Source organism: Oculina patagonica, chromosome 7, assembly GCF_052425735.1.
Source record: "Oculina patagonica isolate OP01 chromosome 7, crgOcupat, whole genome shotgun sequence".
Lineage (NCBI taxonomy): Eukaryota > Metazoa > Cnidaria > Anthozoa > Scleractinia > Oculinidae > Oculina > Oculina patagonica.
Genome location: NC_135764.1, coordinates 29,400,324 through 29,417,260, shown reverse-complemented (window position 1 = coordinate 29,417,260; position 16,937 = coordinate 29,400,324). Strand labels below are relative to the sequence as shown.

Below are 16,937 nucleotides of genomic sequence, written 5' to 3'. Positions count from 1 at the left end.
TTAGACATAGTGGCCTAATGGTTGGCATCTACTCTTAGGCCCAGGGGGGGTACTTCAAGTATACATGACGGAGGGGTCCGACGGAGCTTCATATTGCAAACCCAAAAAAATACACAAGCCTGAAATTTTAGACCCAAAAAAATACCTGACATCAAAATTTCCAACCCAAAAAAATACAAGACTTAAATACCTCAATTTTATACTGATTTATTCAATAAAGGAGAACCCTCTCATTCACGGGCTCCTGACGTCACTGAAAAAAGTTTGAATGAACATTTTTCTGATCCACTGATCGCAACGAAAACCCGAAAGGAAAAGTTCACTTGGAGATAAGACCAAAAAAATACGCTTATTTTTTAAGACCTAAAAAAATACCTGACAGATCTCTTGACCCAAAAAAATACCCGGACCCCCCCCAACCCCCCCCCCCTCATGAAAACTTTGAGTACCCCCCTGGGCTCTTAGGCCCCAACAGGGATGTAGCTAAGATTTTCAACAGGCGAAATTTTCTTGACCACAGGCAGAAAACTTGGGTCACATTGAAAGAAATATCTAACCACCCCCCCCCCCCCCCTTTTGGACATGTTAGCCCAATGGTTAGCGTGCTGGACTCGTGATCAAGCATTCCGGGTTTGAGCCCTGACAGGGTCATTGTGTTGTGTTCTTGGGCAAGATACTTTACTCTCAGTATCTCTCTCCACCCGGGTGTATTAATGGGTACCGGCAAACCAATGCTGGGGAAACCCCGTGATGGACTAGCATCTCATCCAGGGGGGAGGGGGGTAGAAATACTCCTAGGCACTTAAATGATGCTACGGAAACCAAGAAAGCTCCAGGAGTAAGGGCCACTTGGCTTGATGCAGTCTTAAACCTAATATTGTAATGCGCAAGTGAAAATCCTTAATTGATGCTTGCGCAATATAAGTTCGTTAATTATTATTATAATAATTAAACCTCACCCAACTTTGAAATCCTCAATTACTCTGCTTGTTGCAAGTGTCTTTTAATGTTGTTTTGAGAATATGGTGGACATCAGTGGATTATTTTTTTTACTCTCGCAACATATTTACTTAGGAATAAAACCTCTTGTTTACAACTCGTTATAGTTTGATATAGACTGCAGCCACATCCTCTTGCTCCCATGGTGGTGTCAGCCATTCGAGGAAGAAAATGACTTGCTATGATTTTTACAAGATTAAAACAGCACAGAAATGGCTTTTAATATTTAAAAATATTTTATTTATGAAATCACTACCAGTATTTAACAAGAACTTCTGAGAAGTTATAACTGTGCTGCAAAAATTTTACTGCATTTTTGCTCATAAAAATTCGTCATTAACTGGTAACGTTACACAATTCTTAGCACCGCAATCGCTCAATCTCGTCCCCAGAGTCTGTGTTCCCCTTGACCAGCGGTCGGGAAACTCAACGGCTCTGGACGAATCCAAACCGGAACCAGGAAATCCTGGTTCCGGTTTGATTGTGCGCGTGCGCCAGAGATTGCAAGACTCTTTTGCGCACGTTCCACATTCCACTGAATAATTAAAAAGTCATTCGACCGTTAATTCATTCACAGGAGACTAGAAATGTCTGCGGTTTTATGCAAATTCAGGTCGTGTCACGTAATTGTAATTAATGCTGTTTTGGGATCATTCTCTACTGTTAAACATCGTTATACATTAAACATGCTTATTTAAGTGAAAAAGAATTGCTCAGAGACTGTTGATGTCGTCTCCAAACAGAAATACATCCAAAAACTGCACATATTTCGATTGCGTGCACAATCTGTGATTTGCATAAAGCACAGACTTTCAACTCCCCAGGGGCCAGGACAACCATCCCGACGCACGTTCAAATTTTGGCGCGTTACAGATCGACCAATCAGAAGTGTTTTTTATTGTTTCGGCGGCTTTTTAGAATAGCCCAGAGGTCCCGATCCCTGGCGCAGACCAGAAGGATCGCGGCCTCTGGGGACGAGATTGCGCAATCGCTGTGAGTCACATAATCCGAGGTTTATGTCATCCACAGCTAACTTTAGCAGGATGGTGATTTCCCTACCAACGATGTAATCCATGCATCTATTCAGTACAGTAAATGAAAATTCAGTACTCACTCTGAGTCAAACGCTTGAATGAAAAAATATATATTATATTTCATGTTAGAGCAGTTTTCAATTGAGAGTCGTAAAACTAAAACCAAAACCAAAGTAATTACCGGTACTTTAGCCCATCACAAAAAACACAGACAATTCAGTGAAGTGAAAACCGCTCTAAACAGGGCACATAAATTGATTAAGTAGCACAGCTCCTAGCAAGTACAATGTTCCTTGAAACTTCAGTAGGACAATGATTCAATAGTGCTTGGCGAATAAACCACAAATGATGCATGATTTAAAGTCCGGCCGAGTTGGCCAAGTGGGAGTATGGGTCTGGTTACCAACACGACAGAACTTCAGGCAGAACAAGAACCGTGTGCGCGGTTAATAAAACAAAAAAATGTAAATAAGTGAGGGTACAACATTTTTATGTGCACACAAAAAATTTACATGATTGTATATTATTTATACTATGATAAAAAATTTCTCATTCTCCTTTATTTGACATTTTTAAAGTGATAAGATGAAGCAAATGCTGTTGTTCAGGCTCGAGATATGTCCACAGTTCCTTTTCTAGCTCTTTAAGAGCATCTACATCATGTGACTGACAAACTGTCACTACAGACTGTAGCAAAAGAAACAGATCTTTGTTCATGTAGTCGGGATAGCTATCTGTAGCAATGTCACTTTCCTCAGAATACTTCTCTAGTATCTGGGCATGTTGAGGGCGAATGCGCTGTGGTGTTGGCTGCAGTAACATCAATAGAAGGACACGCCCAATTTCGCAGTGTGCTAAAATCTCTTGATATGGGCCTTGTAGCTTGCCTTGTTGCTGTCCCATGGCTCCTCGTTCTTCGGCAAAGTAAGCCATCTCAGTGAGCACAGACAAAGCACCATCGAAATCACCTTAAATAAATACCAGTTTATCATAAATTCTGGTGTAATTTGTATATTAATTTGTATAAGTGGTCTTTTATGGGAGTGACTGAAACACCACCATAACAAAGACAAGAATGAGGGGCTTCTTTTCTACCCCCACCCCCCATGCACACACACCTCTTTCTGTTGTCTAGAGAGGGCCAGGGCTAACCCATTGCAAAAGAATTTAGCAATCACACCCAAATAACTTGGCAGCTTCATGGTCAAATGGTTAGCGCAGTGGTGTTGGATTGAGCAGTCCAGATTCAAGGTGCTAGCCAGGGTGATTATTGTCTTCTTAGGCAAGACTACTCTCATTTTACCCTCTCCACCCAGGACTATAAAAGGGTACCAGCAAAATGTCTGGACCACTGAAAGATCCTTGAGGGGAGGGGGAGGGATGCGGTGACCTTCAATGCTCCATACTTTAAGGTAGGTAAAGGTAAAAGTCTGCGTTCAAGCCTACTGTAGTTGATCCATCAGGCCGGAGCTTATACCAGTTTTAGTAGCATGAAGTGACTAGGAGTATTTCTTCTCCCCACTGGATGGGATGCTTGTCCATCGCAGGGGTTCATCCCAGGATTAAGTTCGTTGGTGCCCATTTATACACCTGGCCCCGGTTGTTCAAAGGTTGGATAACACTATCCACAGGATAAATCACTATCCAGCCGGTAAGTGTTAACAAAACAAAGTACGTTATCCACCGGATAGTGATTTATCCGGTAGATAGCGTTATCTACCCTTCGAACAACTGGGGCCTGGTTGAAGAGAGGCACTGTGGGAGTAGAGCGTCTTGCCCAAGAACACAACATAATGGCCCTAACCCCAAACACTTGATTCAGAGTCCAGTGCAATAACCGATTGGCCACCACGCCTCCCATAGTGTACTGTTAATGCACCTATCAATGGTTTGCCCCAGGATGGGGGGGGGGGCAAACCCAGGGGAATTTGACATTTTTTGGAAGTCAGAGTAGAATTCCCCACCCCTGGGCACCTGGTGAATGTCAAATTTTACATATCTCCTCTCAAATTTTTAACCAAGCAGACCATTTTAGATGTCAAAATCCCTACCCTGGGAGAGCTTTACGATGTCAAATTCCCGTGGGTTGCCCCCCCCCTCCATCCTGGGGCAAACCATTGATAGGTGCATACAACCACCTTAAGGACGGTGCCTACTAATAACGAAGTAATTTTACCTGGCCGAAGACTGTGCAAGACCGTAGATGTTACCAAGGGCTATTAAAATCCAAAAAGAAAATTGGGGGTAGCCACGCAAATTTTCAAGATAATTAGGTTTGAAAACTGGAAAAAAGTGCTGACGTGGCATTTTAAAGAAAACGTAAAATAAAATAAAATTCCTTGCAAATTCCATTTGAAATTGGTTTTTCATGAACAAAATCAACATTAAATATAACAATCTTTAAAATAACTAACAAATAATGTCTTTGAAACTGCGTGATCTACGATTTTATTAACAAAATAATTGTGTTTGAGCAATTTTTGACTCTAACAGCTCTCTCGTACATGGCCAGAAAATCGGCCTAATTTTTTTTTTCACTTAATGACAAACTAAACATGTGCTCTATAAACTTACCACTTCCATTTTATAAAATAAAAAGTAGGGGTCACCGCGCGTTTTTAAAAGTTATATGAGTTCTTTTCAAGCTCTATCGAATCGTTTTTGGGGTCTGTTACATTTTTCCTTTCCCCTCCCTAGCGAGTTAAATATTTGCATCTCTCGCGCGCGCCATATTTAGTTAGCATTTTGCGAGTTACGTTTAAGCGCTTAGCAATTTGTTTTAAATTATTAATGCGAGCCATTTTTAGAGGTCAATGGTAACTTAATGTTGCTTTTCCACTGTACCTGGCTTAGTATATGCCCATAAACTGGATTTCGTCGCACCAGAAATCTTTCTTGATTTTTAGTTGCGCGCTTGGTCGTGTAGTTGAACTCGTCATATTGCGCAAGCAAATTAATCAAAAGCGCGCGCGTCCAGTGTGTTCGATGCATTGCGTGATGTGCAGAACAAGTGCGCAGTAACAATAGGAGGCACCGTCCTTAAATGAGGGGTGGGGGGTTACCTTTGACCCGCCATTGAATTCTTACCTGTATCAATTTTACATGATGCTACTAAAGTCATGGACTGTAGAGCATCAATTGGATTCTGATGCTGTAACTCTGCTGCATGCTGGTAATGGACCATGGCCTCATGGGCTCGGTTCATGTATCTTAAGGCGTCCCCTATTTCTAGACACAAACAAGCCCCTAGCGCGGAGTTCCCCTGAGAACAATGAGTCTTGATTGCCTGGTTGAAAAGGTGTATCGCTTCTGTCAAATGCTCCTCAAACGCCGGACACCTCAGTTCCACGGAATTTTTCTCCGCTTCCAAAAACAATCTCGCTGCTTCGGTAAGCGCTTCGACTTCGCCAGTCGCGTTAGAGAGCGTATTTTCGCATCTTGCTTTTGCAAGACTGCAGAAGCCGGCGTATTGTGGACAGTCCTGTCGTTTCAATTCTTTGGCCAGGGAACCAAACTGATCGCTTGCCTCAGAAACGTTAGGTTTTTTGAGGAAACGCCTCTTCAGCTTTGAAGTAATAGCACGGTACTGTCCAAGCACATCAAATTCACGATCCATTTGTAATTTATTTTCCCAAAGCTCAAGCTAAGAACAATAAATCAACCCTCCGCCATGATACTTTACCCGCAAAGATTGCTGGGTTGTCATGTTTTCAACTCCAGTCTCTCCCTTCCAATTTTCCAACATGGCGGACTCCACGAGGTTCTTTTCCCATAATATTGTTGTGAATTTGTAGCTTCGTGGACGAGAATACTCAAGTTAAAATTTTGTTCTGCAACAATAAAATGGAAGAAAAACAGTCTATAACATCAAGAAAAAGAAAACGATACGAGTAAGTATAATGTCTCTCTATACTACGGACTATATGCTGAACTATTTAAAAGTTTGGCTTAAACTACAGAATACAGGGCCACGTATTTGCATGTCATTGAATAAGAATAGCATCTGTGGTAAAACATTGGAAATAAGAAGCCTATATATCAGTTCGTGATACTAGTGTGGTCTCTTTGATAACCTGGGTGGAATTCATCTTCAGAGCCAAGTTCATTCTTGTCCCCATAGCCCTTTGTGTTTCTCTTTGCTGTAGCATGAGAAATGTAGGACTCTGGGGACATAGGATTTTTGAATTAAATTTTTTGATTGGCTGTTTGAAACGAAGAGATCTTGAACTAGCTTGTCAAGACATCAGTCACCAACAACAGTCCAAATAGTGAAGCGCACTAATGACGTCACAGAATTTTAACCCCCGGTGTGTCCGTGCAAAAGTCAGACAAACAAACCACTCTCCATAAGAGCGATGTATGGCAATATGGAGTTGGCGGGCACTTTGGAGGCATATTTAGCGATTGTTTCACGATACTTTTGCCAGATGGGCTCAGAATTTGAGAGAAAACCTTAGCTGTGCTACGTAGAAAGGTTAAAACCTGGGTTTGAAACAAAAGGTTTGTCAAAATTATTCAATAAATGTAATGTTTTCCCTCAGTCATTGAATGCTATTAAGGACCGATTCGCTGAAAGAAAACATTTATTTGTACGCGAAATGCAGAATGTTCATACTGTTCTAAGTGGCTCATTGTGCAACACAACAGAGCCAACCTCAGATGTTATGCCACGACCAAATTACGCAAAGAAACCGTCCTGCTCGTCCGAACGGTCAATTTCATTACACCGAGTTGTCGCGGCAAAATATAATTTAGACTGACGAGCCCAACAGTATAGTAATGGGGATAAAAACAGCTTTGTTAAAAGGAAAGTCATTCAAACTGCAACAATATATCTGATTATACCATGAGAAAGTCGTTTCAATAGCATAACATTTTCTCCCTCTATCTTTCATGTGTCGAAACAGATGGCCAGGGCGGATATCAGTACTGTCAAATTCGAGAATTTCTTGCAATCGACGTTCTTTCCAGGGCCTAAATAAAGCAAACATACAAGAAATATTCTTCGCAATTCGTCGCAATTCTATACTCTAATCAATGATAGCAATTCGCTATCCGCCGCTTAAATTTCACAGCCTCCTGAATAACTTTGCAGTGGGAATGAAGATGTCATTGCCCGATCTTCGACTAATAAATTCAATTTTGGGCCATTTTTTGGATACCTTGAATCTGTTTTCCACTAACTAAAGCAAGAGTGTTTGAAATCTACCATTTTTCAAGCCTTTCAAAAGTCTCGGCCTCAAATTGTGCCTTTATAGCCTTTTTTTCTTGTCAAGAATGCGTCCTTTCCATACAAAGCCCTTGGCCAAACTCAAATTGTTGTCTGACTCATGCGGCGAAATCTATTTTTAGTAATAGTGCGCTTCGCTATTAGTCCTCTTCAGGACTACCCCACCTTTATGATACACCTGCCAACTTTTCCTAAGTCAAATGTGTGACATTGTTGTCTGCCCATTTTAGTACTAGTCAAATGTAGGTAAGTCGATAGTCTCAACTCAAACCTCGATCCTCAGTATTCAGTGTCTTTGAGAATTGAGTTTGAGAATTAAAGTTTGAGGCTTGAGTTTCAATTCGTGAGATATTCAAAGAATTTTTTGAGAAACTTAACCAGGGATTTTGAGGAAATGATTTATTTCGTGAATACATAACAAAAGCCACAAAGAATAGTGAATTAAGTGAGCAATAGCGACAAATCTTAATAGCGAGGTGAGCATGGCTTTCTTTGGTTCTCACCTCAAGTTTGTTTGCCTGAGGTTTAGTGTAAGTAAATATTAATTCTGTAACCTCGCCTTTTTATAGCTGGTGGAAGAAACATGCACCAAAGGAAGAAAAAGTCCCAAAGAAATCTGGTAAATAAAAACAGTTGTGTAGTTGTTTTTGTTTCCCAGTGCAGATCATGGCCGTACAACAACTTTTTTGTCCTAAGTTCAGGACCATTCTCTTTCAAATAAATATTTTTTTGCATTTTTTAATTTAGTCTGAGAGAATTTTCTTTTTTTTAGGTTAATTTGTTTTCTCTACGTGGTTAAATTTTAACATAAAAGGGTTTGATGAAGTAAGAAATTTTAGAATCACTGATCAGATGCTTTGACTACTGTAGTACAGGAGACTCATGGAAAATTCCTGAATCATTAAATAAATTTGGTATCGAAATGTTTATTTACAACAGCAGTTTATTTATACTAAGAGACATCTATCTTTTTTTGAGTGATTTTATTTAACCTGTGAAACAACATCTAACAGTTTGTGTGTAATAGTTAAAACTAAACAAAAGAAAACAATGGAGTATGTGTCTAACAGTGTCTTTTAAATATTTTTTCAAGTTAAGTAAAATCACTCTAACAATGATTGTGGGTTAGTAGATCACTGTGTAATAATATTCATTTGATCAATTGGATGATAATTTATGGCTAAGAGATATCTTTGCCTGATTGCAACTGTCCAGCTAATATAACTACCTTCAGTTGATGTTATTTCTACTAGCTATTCTTATTAAATTCTTTTTGTTTTTGTTCCTCATAGAAAAACCACCAAAGAAGGCCCCAGAGAAAAAGATTCCAGTAAAACAAGAAACTACTGACACACCTGAAAATGATGATAAGAGTAAAAGATATATACTGTTTGTTGGTAAGCCTAACCTTTATCCATCGTTATCTCAAAACTAAAAGTTTTAAAAAGAGGGAATCTGCTAGGACTTTGAGTATTAACTGGACAAAATTATGTTTTAAAATTATTGACATCTTTTTGCAAACTTTTTGTGGAACTGCAAGTGAGATGTAAAGTGTAGATTAAATGATCCTTGCAGTTTAAATAAATTGCAAAGAAAGAAGCCAGAAAAAATTCTGGCTTCAACGGAATTCAAACCCATTGACCTTTGTGATACCAGAGTTTATTTGATGGCATTTGATAGCAATGTATCAAGGGGCAACCCTTCCATTCAAGACGCCCTCTAGATAAACAGCGCCCTGCCCACAGCAGGAAAGATTTGACTCAGGGTTCTGTTACCGTATTTACTCGAATAAGCGCCGCCCCCCGAATAAGCGCCGCATTTGGGTCCAAAAAGTTAATAAGCGCCGCAGTCCTGATGCGGCGCTTATTCGATGAATTCCATTACACTAAAAACAGCACTACAAAGCAACTCTAAAACAAACTTGGACATTTCTTTTTCATCAATAGCGATGTTTTGCAGTTCACAGTGATTGTTTTACCGCTCGCCCATTAGTTCTTCTATCCAACTTTCTTACAATACGTAGTTCTGAAAATGTTGTGCAGGCCGCAAACTTTGCCAGGACAGCTAGCGCAACTTCAAAAACAATCAACAATCAATCAAAAGATGCTATTTTCAATTACTCTAAAAGATTAGATTCTTTGTGGCGTCCAAATTTTCAATAAGCGCCGCCCTCAAATAAGCGCCGTCCTCGAATAAGCGCCGCACTTAAGGCGCGAAAAATTTAATAAGCGCCGCGGCGCTAATTCGAGTAAATACGGTAGTTGTATAAAGTGATGTACTGGTTAGAAACCTCAAGGTTGTTATTACGCATACATTTTTAGTTGACATTTAAATTGTTAATCGGCTAATATGTCTCTTTTTACATTTGTGTTTCCTTTAAGAATTAAATTTAATGTACATGTTTTTTCGATTAAATTAGGAAACCTACCCTTCTCAGTAAACAATGATCAAGTTAAGAATCATTTTCGATGTACAGGTAACTATTTTTTTTTTTTTTTTTTTTTTTTTTTTTTCTTCTTTTTACCCAACAATTACAAAACATACTAAAATAAATAACAGTATCGACAATTCACATGAAGCGCGTCAACATAGTCCATTATAACCGTTAACCGGTAACTATTTTTTTACTTTTAATGTATTTTTCCACTAACAACATGTCTTTTCTTGCTGCTAAGTTTTGGTTAGCAATAGCAAATAAACTCAATTGTAACCCTTCACCATAAGCATGAAATTTATTTAGATGCATCTGATGTTTTGATTTTATGTTTGCTCTACATTATGCAAATATTAATTAAAATTCATAAATTTACTCTTTAATTTCTGTGGACCAAAGGCTCTCCAGGTTCTAATTCTGTGTTTGCTTTTAAATTTGTGGGAGGCGCAGTGGCCTAATGGTTAGCGCGCTCGACTCCAAGTCTAATGGCCCAGGTTCGAGACCTGGCCGGGGCACTGCGTTGTGTTCTTGGGCAAGACGCTTTACTCTCACAGTGCCTCTTTCCACCCAGGTGTATAAATGGGTATCGGCGAATTTACTGCTGGGGGGTAACCCTGCGATGGACTAGCATCCCATCTAGAGGGGAGTAGCAATACTCCTAATCGCTTAATGCTACAAAAACCGGGATAAGCTCTGGCTGTATGGGCCACTTAGGCTCGGACACAGACTTTACCTTTTAAATCGGTAGGCAACATCAAAGAGTTCAGACGTATGACCAAGAAGACAGGAGAATCAAAAGGCTGTGGATTTCTGGAGTTTGACAACAAAGCTAGTTACTGGGTAAGTGGAAATTAACGGACTGTCAGTGGGATACCAGAGTATCACAAATTTTTGTAATGGCTCTTCTGTCTAATACGTTTATTTTCAATAATCAAGTTAAATCCCAATTTCTTGAACCTCCAGGGGAAACAAAAATTGCTTTGAGAAATCAGGATGTTTGACTAAGTAATCAGGGGTAAAACTACAGAGAAGTACTACTTTATTGTTATTTATTTTCGCGGGAACTTAATTTCGTGAAAATGGAACGGGAATATTTTGCGAGACTTAATTTTCGCGATTTGGCCAAAAATACGTAATTAGCTTAAAAAATACAATAGAAATTATTTAAAATTAATTTTCGCAGGTATTTAATTTCCCGATTTTTTGAAAATCGCGAAAATTAAGTCCCGCGAAAATAAGTAACAATAAGGTATCCAAGGAAAATAAAAACTGGTTGGAGAAATAGAGTGTTTCAAGAAGCCAAGGGTTCAAGAAATCGGAATTTTACTGTATAAAATGCCAAAAATATATAATAATGAACCCTACCAGTGCTTACCACTATGAGATTTGTCACTGTTGTCTGTTACATGTGTTGTTTAAGCCCGGCGTATCCAAACAAACGTTCGGTAATCGAACCCAATTGAACATAATCGAACTTATAAATTACCGGTATAAAGTGCGGTGAATCGAACAAAATCACACTTTCGATCACTAAACAGTAGTCAATTGAAGAAAATGGCATGTTTGATTACCGAACAGTTGACAATAGTACTCAGTTGAACGTTAGATGAACAAACTCTTGTTAGTTTATATTACAGACATTTTGTACAGGGCATCCCCCCCCCCCCCCCGATTAGTCCTGGGTGATTTAATTAACAAAAACAAAATAATTTGAAGCGGATTTTGTTCAATTGTGTTCGATTGGTTCGCAAAAACAAACTCACAGCAAAATAAATGTTCGAGTTGGTTGGATTACTGAACCTAATCAAACAATTGGTGTTCGATTGGGTTCGATTGATTTTTGGTTCGATTTTGTTCAATTGGATACACCAGCTTTAAGAAATTACTGGTACATTTATTTACTGTTGCTCTACAGAAAGCTCTAAACCTACACCACAGCGTACTAGCAGGAAGAAAGATAAATGTAGAAGTAACCTGCGGAGGAGGAGGCAAGGGAGAAAAAAGAGGGAAAAGACTGCAAGAACGGAAATTAAAGTTTAGACAAGGAAGGAAAAGAAAGTCAAAAGCTACAAAAGTCAAATCAGAACAGAAAGACAAGTCACTTGCTGATACCAAGAGCGACAAAAAGCAAACGTCAAAATAGTTAATATATTAATCAAGTTAACATAATTTAATATTTAATTGATAAATATGTTCATATTGTACAAATAATATATTAACAGGCTTTTTTGTAATCTGTTGGGCAAGTATATTTGCAGGTCAAGACTATTGTGTTTTTAGAACTGTTAGTTAGGATGGACGACAAAAACTAGTACCAAATACTAGCAGTAAAAAAAAGCAAATGTGAAAATAGTTATATTAATCAAGATAACATAATTTAATATTTAATTGATTACAGTGCAACTACTCGAACCGGGCCGACCAATCAAAACATTAATTGAGAATAATAGATAGCTATCTTTTATTCTTTTATGGTCAGCAGATTGATGATGTTAAAGTGTCCAGAGAATACAGAACAGCTCTACAACAAGTTTTGTAACCTGTTTGTAACCAAGTGAAGGCAAATCATAACTGACTGCAAAACTGAAAACGTTGAAAACCGCTCAAACTCTAGGATAGAAACTAACCAATCAAAAAGTTGCAAAGTTTCCCGAGAGGTCCCAATCTTCCACAACTTTTTTGCATTTTCAAATTTTGTTGTTGAACTGGTTTGTTTGTGAAAAAAATCCCCATCCTTTGTTCTCAATTAACATTTTGATTGGTCAATTTTGATCCAAGTGGCCTTGTTGGAGTAGTTGCACTGTAATAAATTACGTTCATATTGTACAAAATAATATTTTTAATACAGGTTTTTTTTTTGTAATTTGTTGGGCAAGTATATTTGCAGGTCACAACTATTGTGTTTTAGAACTGTTAGTTAGGATGGATGAAGAATGATATCTCTATTCAGTTTTCTGTAACAGTTATCATGAAAGGCTCCTTGCTAACAAATTCTAATTTCATTAGTTTTCTTGAGTGGTTTTCTTACATACCCATTCAGGTTAAGTCCTATTTAAAGCTTTTATAATTTCTTTTTAGACAATTGTGTAGTTGAGTTTTGTGGAAATAAAACCGTTTCTAGCAAATTATGTCCCAAAAAGTTATTTTATGTGTATCAAGACAGTTTCTTGCCCCAATCCCAGCCCTTTCCTTTCTCCCCTTTAATATTATAAAATTTTAAAATATAAATGTCAGCATAATATTCAATCGTTGATGGAAAGTTGCCAAGCGCAATGTATAAAATGACATCTGTCAATCAGCCAAACCCATTAGCTTGTTTGATTGACGTCGGGAATCTATTTATCGCGTCTGTTTGTCATAACAACACCTGTAAAATAGTCACGTGACCGGCAATAGCGATAACCAGAAAAAAATGGCGTCAGAGGAGAGTTTGCTTTTCTGCGTTCCTGAATTTTCCTCTCAGGTTTTTTCGGGACTTCACTGTCTTCGAAAAGAAGGAAAGTTATGCGACATTCAGCTAAGTATTGGCGATTTCAACCTGAAATCCCATCGTGTCGTTTTAGCAGCTGCCAGTAGCTACTTCAATGCCATGTTCACGGGGGACATGAAAGAAAGTCGGCAGGATGAAGTCATCTTGTTTGGCGTGGAATTTTCAGCTCTGGAGGATCTCGTGAACTTCTGCTACACTGGAAGGATCGAGATCAATGTTGATAACGTCCAAAATCTATTGTGTGCATCGAGTTTGCTGCAATTGGCCAGCGTTAAGCAAGCTTGTGTTGAGTTTCTGCACCGAGTTCTTCATCCAACAAATTGCCTTGGCATTCGCTCATTTGCCGATACCTATTCATGCGTAGATCTCGTGGAGGCAGCCGATGTATTCGCCGTCAAGAACTTCTCCGAGGTTGCGAGGAGCGAAGAATTCTTGTCTCTCTCGCCCGAGGACGTGGTCGAGATGATTTCGCGGGAAGAATTAAATATCCGTACAGAAGAAGAGGTCTTCGAAGCGATTTCAACTTGGGTGAGGCGAGAGGAGGACGAGCGAAAAGATTTCCTACCAGAGCTGCTCAAGCACGTTAGACTGCCTCTTATAACCCCACAGTATCTGTGCGACAAAATATCCAGCGACGAGCTAATAAAAAGTAACTTGGCCTGCCGTGATTTGGTTGACGAAGCTAAAGATTACCTACTGATGCCTGAGCGTCGATACAAACTGCAGTCGATCCGCACAAAACCAAGACGATGCAGCGATGCAGCAGGGTTGATTTACGCCATTGGAGGTCTGACGTCCTCTGGGGAAGCCCTTAGTACCGTGGAGACTTACGACACATTGACAGGTCAGTGGCTGCCTGGTCTACCCATGAGTACCTTGCGTACCCGTGTCGGTGTGGCTGTCTTAAACAAGAAGCTTTATGCTCTGGGTGGATTCGACGGACACAAGAGACTCAGCACTGTGGAATGTTATGATCCGCAGTTGAAGCTTTGGCAGGCAGTTACCCCGATGAACACACGTCGCAGTGCTCTTGGCGCAGTGGTCGTAAATGGGAGGGTTTATGTTGTGGGCGGGTACGATGGACACATCTCCTTGAGTACAGTCGAGTGCTATTCACCAACAAACAACAGTTGGAGTTTTATGGCACCAATGGGGACGCTACGCAGTGCTGCAGGTGTCACTGAGCTGAATGGAAAGATTTACGCCATTGGCGGTCACAATGGCTTGTCCATATTTAACACTGTAGAAACATATGACCCACACGCTGACACATGGTCTCAAAGTCCTCCCATGAGTGTTCGTAGATGCCGAGTGGGAGTTGCCACCTTAAATGGTCGCATATACGTGTGCGGAGGGTATGATGGTAGCACCTTTCTTAACACTGTTGAGTGTTTTGATCCCGAGACTGGAAAGTGGACCTACACAGCCCCGATGAATACTCGACGTAGTCGAGTTGCCGTGGTGACACTAGGAGGAAGGTTGTATGCTATTGGGGGATATGATGGCTTGTCAAACCTTAACACCGTGGAATGTTTCGATGTGCTTAATAACAGATGGACTCCTGTGGCGTCAATGGGGATGCATCAAGGTGGCGTTGGAGTTGGAGTGCTTCCAAGATTGATAGAGCCTGATCAAATCCTTAGCGTAACATGACATTTTAAACAATTTTTATTATCAATTTGTTTATCAAAAATCATGGCATAGAAAGGAATAACAATGTATTACACACAATTAGTCAAAGTTTCCTTTGGGACAAAACTATTTAGGTGGCTTGTTTTGCAAACAAGACATAAGTTAATAACTTTAGTTATTATTTTGCATGCATAAAATAGAAAATACAGAATTAGTACAGAATTTGTTTGGCAGATTGGTTTGCTTAGGACCAAAACTACATTTTGTCCAAAGTGGTTAGAATTTTTACCTTCGAAAGGTAAAACCATGTTAGGTTTTTTGATAACTCGCAATGGTCAAACCATTCCCATTATTTGCTAAATACATGTAATTATTTGGTGTTCAAATAGGCAATATTTAACAATTAGTTTTCTATGAGCAAAAAGTTAATTAGGTGCAGCCGAGTTGACTATCGCTAAAAAAAAACGAGCCTGAGTAGTCTAATTGTTTTAGTAAAAACTCTAAAAGATTGCGGTCCAAAACCACAATTTTATATACTTTTAAGCCAAAAATCAAGAAAAATATTATTGCTCCTTTAAAGAGTTACACCATGTGATCCTGTTCTATTTAACAATTAGGTGGCAAGCTTGAGGTTTCTACTGGCTGATGGTTGGTGCGGGACGAAACCCTAAGCCAACAATCAGAAGCGGGTAGAAAACAAGATTGAGCCGTCTAATTGTTTAGCATATCCCATTGGCTGATCTAGTGAAAACACAATATTGCTAAAGTTGATTTTTTGAAGGATTTTTTTTTTTGAAAAATTTCAGCAAAAAAACTAAGTATTGTGCTCTGAGAGCCATCAAACGATTGATAGAAGGCACCTGTGTGGCAAATCAGATCACGCGTTTGCCAATAGACGGCCACTGGTTTATGCTAATAGCAAAATGGAAAACAATGAGAGAACCAATCTGATTTTTTGATTTCCAATAGAAGACAGCTGAAATTCTTCTAATAAATATAATAATTGTATGCATTTTACTTTACAATTTCCACCTGCAGTCTTTTTTTTTTCTTTGAGAAGGTTTAGGTTGATGTCTGAGTATGGCTGACTCATGTTTGTTGGAAGATTGTACACTTATATTAGCTGATTTGGAGCTGTGATCAGCTGTGTCACAATTTATTTTGCCTGCACTTATCTTTGCAATGTCTTAATTTAGCTTTAAACAGAGTGATGTCTTGAAATACATGTAACAAGCAGGAAAATACAAATAAGGTGACCATAAACTGTAAAAGGATAAAAAGGGTGACCCTATTCGGTGGAATGACAGAATTACGAAATGTCGCTAGCTTACTTGTGGTAAGCTTCCTCTGGTTTGCTTGCAGTTGCTTTTCTCTGGTTTGCTTGTGGTTAGCTTTACTCCAGTTTGCTTGTGGTTAGCTTTTATTTGTTGGTTAGAGCAATATACCATCACTGTTCCACCATTCTGCCGAATAGGGTCACCCAATAAAAATGAAGAATACAAGGCATTACAAAAGAAACTTGAACTTGACACATTTTAGCAAAACAAAATGAAGATTCACGTTCCCTGACAAAGTCCCCTTAAATCCTTTAGGTATAACAAAACTTTCTTTGAAATTTTTATGGCAGACTATTGCACAGAAAGAGTAATGCACGATTATTATTAATAACAAAAAATTATAATCATTTTGTTATTATAGATTTCCAATTTGAAAATATTTATTAGTGAAAAAGAATTTCTAGCTAGGTTTGTTTATATATTAATTACTCTTAGCATTCAAACAAATATTGCAAGTTAAGCAATTAAATTGAAATTGTAAAAAAACAATAAAAAAAATTATTGCATCAACTAAAATATTAAAAATTAAGAATGAGCTGTCGCTCTTCAGCCCTTTTTTATCCGTCGAGGGCTGTAGAGCGACAGCCGAAAGCTCATTCTTAATTTTTAATATTTTAGCCGATGCAATAATTATTGCGGTGCAAAAAAGTATACTGTGGACAATCTATAAAGAATGAGACCTTTTTTATTTTATTCACGTTCTTTTGTGTAGTCATTATCCAATCAGAAGCTAAAGACAGCTTCCAGTTGAATTCTGATTGAATAAAATCTGCAAAAAAGA

At 38.8% G+C, this 16,937-nt stretch overlaps 2 protein-coding genes across 2 annotated transcripts; one reads left to right on the top strand and one right to left on the bottom strand.

Annotated features, from left to right (window-relative positions):
• Positions 1 to 2,277: 2,277 nt before the first annotated feature.
• On the bottom strand, positions 2,278 to 5,758 carry LOC144661044 (40-kDa huntingtin-associated protein-like). The gene is made up of 2 exons (XM_078521755.1): positions 5,121 to 5,758; positions 2,278 to 3,001 (listed from the first exon to the last, which is right to left on the bottom strand). Exons 1-2 carry the CDS (start codon positions 5,647 to 5,649, stop codon positions 2,583 to 2,585), a joined length of 948 nt encoding a protein of 315 aa, XP_078377881.1. The 5' UTR covers positions 5,650 to 5,758; the 3' UTR covers positions 2,278 to 2,582.
• A 24-nt stretch (positions 5,759 to 5,782) lies between these two features.
• Positions 5,783 to 16,175, top strand: LOC144659352 (uncharacterized). Its single transcript, XM_078519764.1, has 7 exons — positions 5,783 to 5,923; positions 7,833 to 7,882; positions 8,556 to 8,660; positions 9,683 to 9,739; positions 10,446 to 10,537; positions 11,613 to 11,839; positions 13,076 to 16,175. The coding sequence occupies exons 1-7, from the start codon at positions 5,877 to 5,879 to the stop codon at positions 14,838 to 14,840; spliced, it is 2,343 nt and encodes a 780-aa protein (XP_078375890.1). The 5' UTR covers positions 5,783 to 5,876; the 3' UTR covers positions 14,841 to 16,175.
• The last annotated feature ends 762 nt before the right edge of the window (positions 16,176 to 16,937 follow it).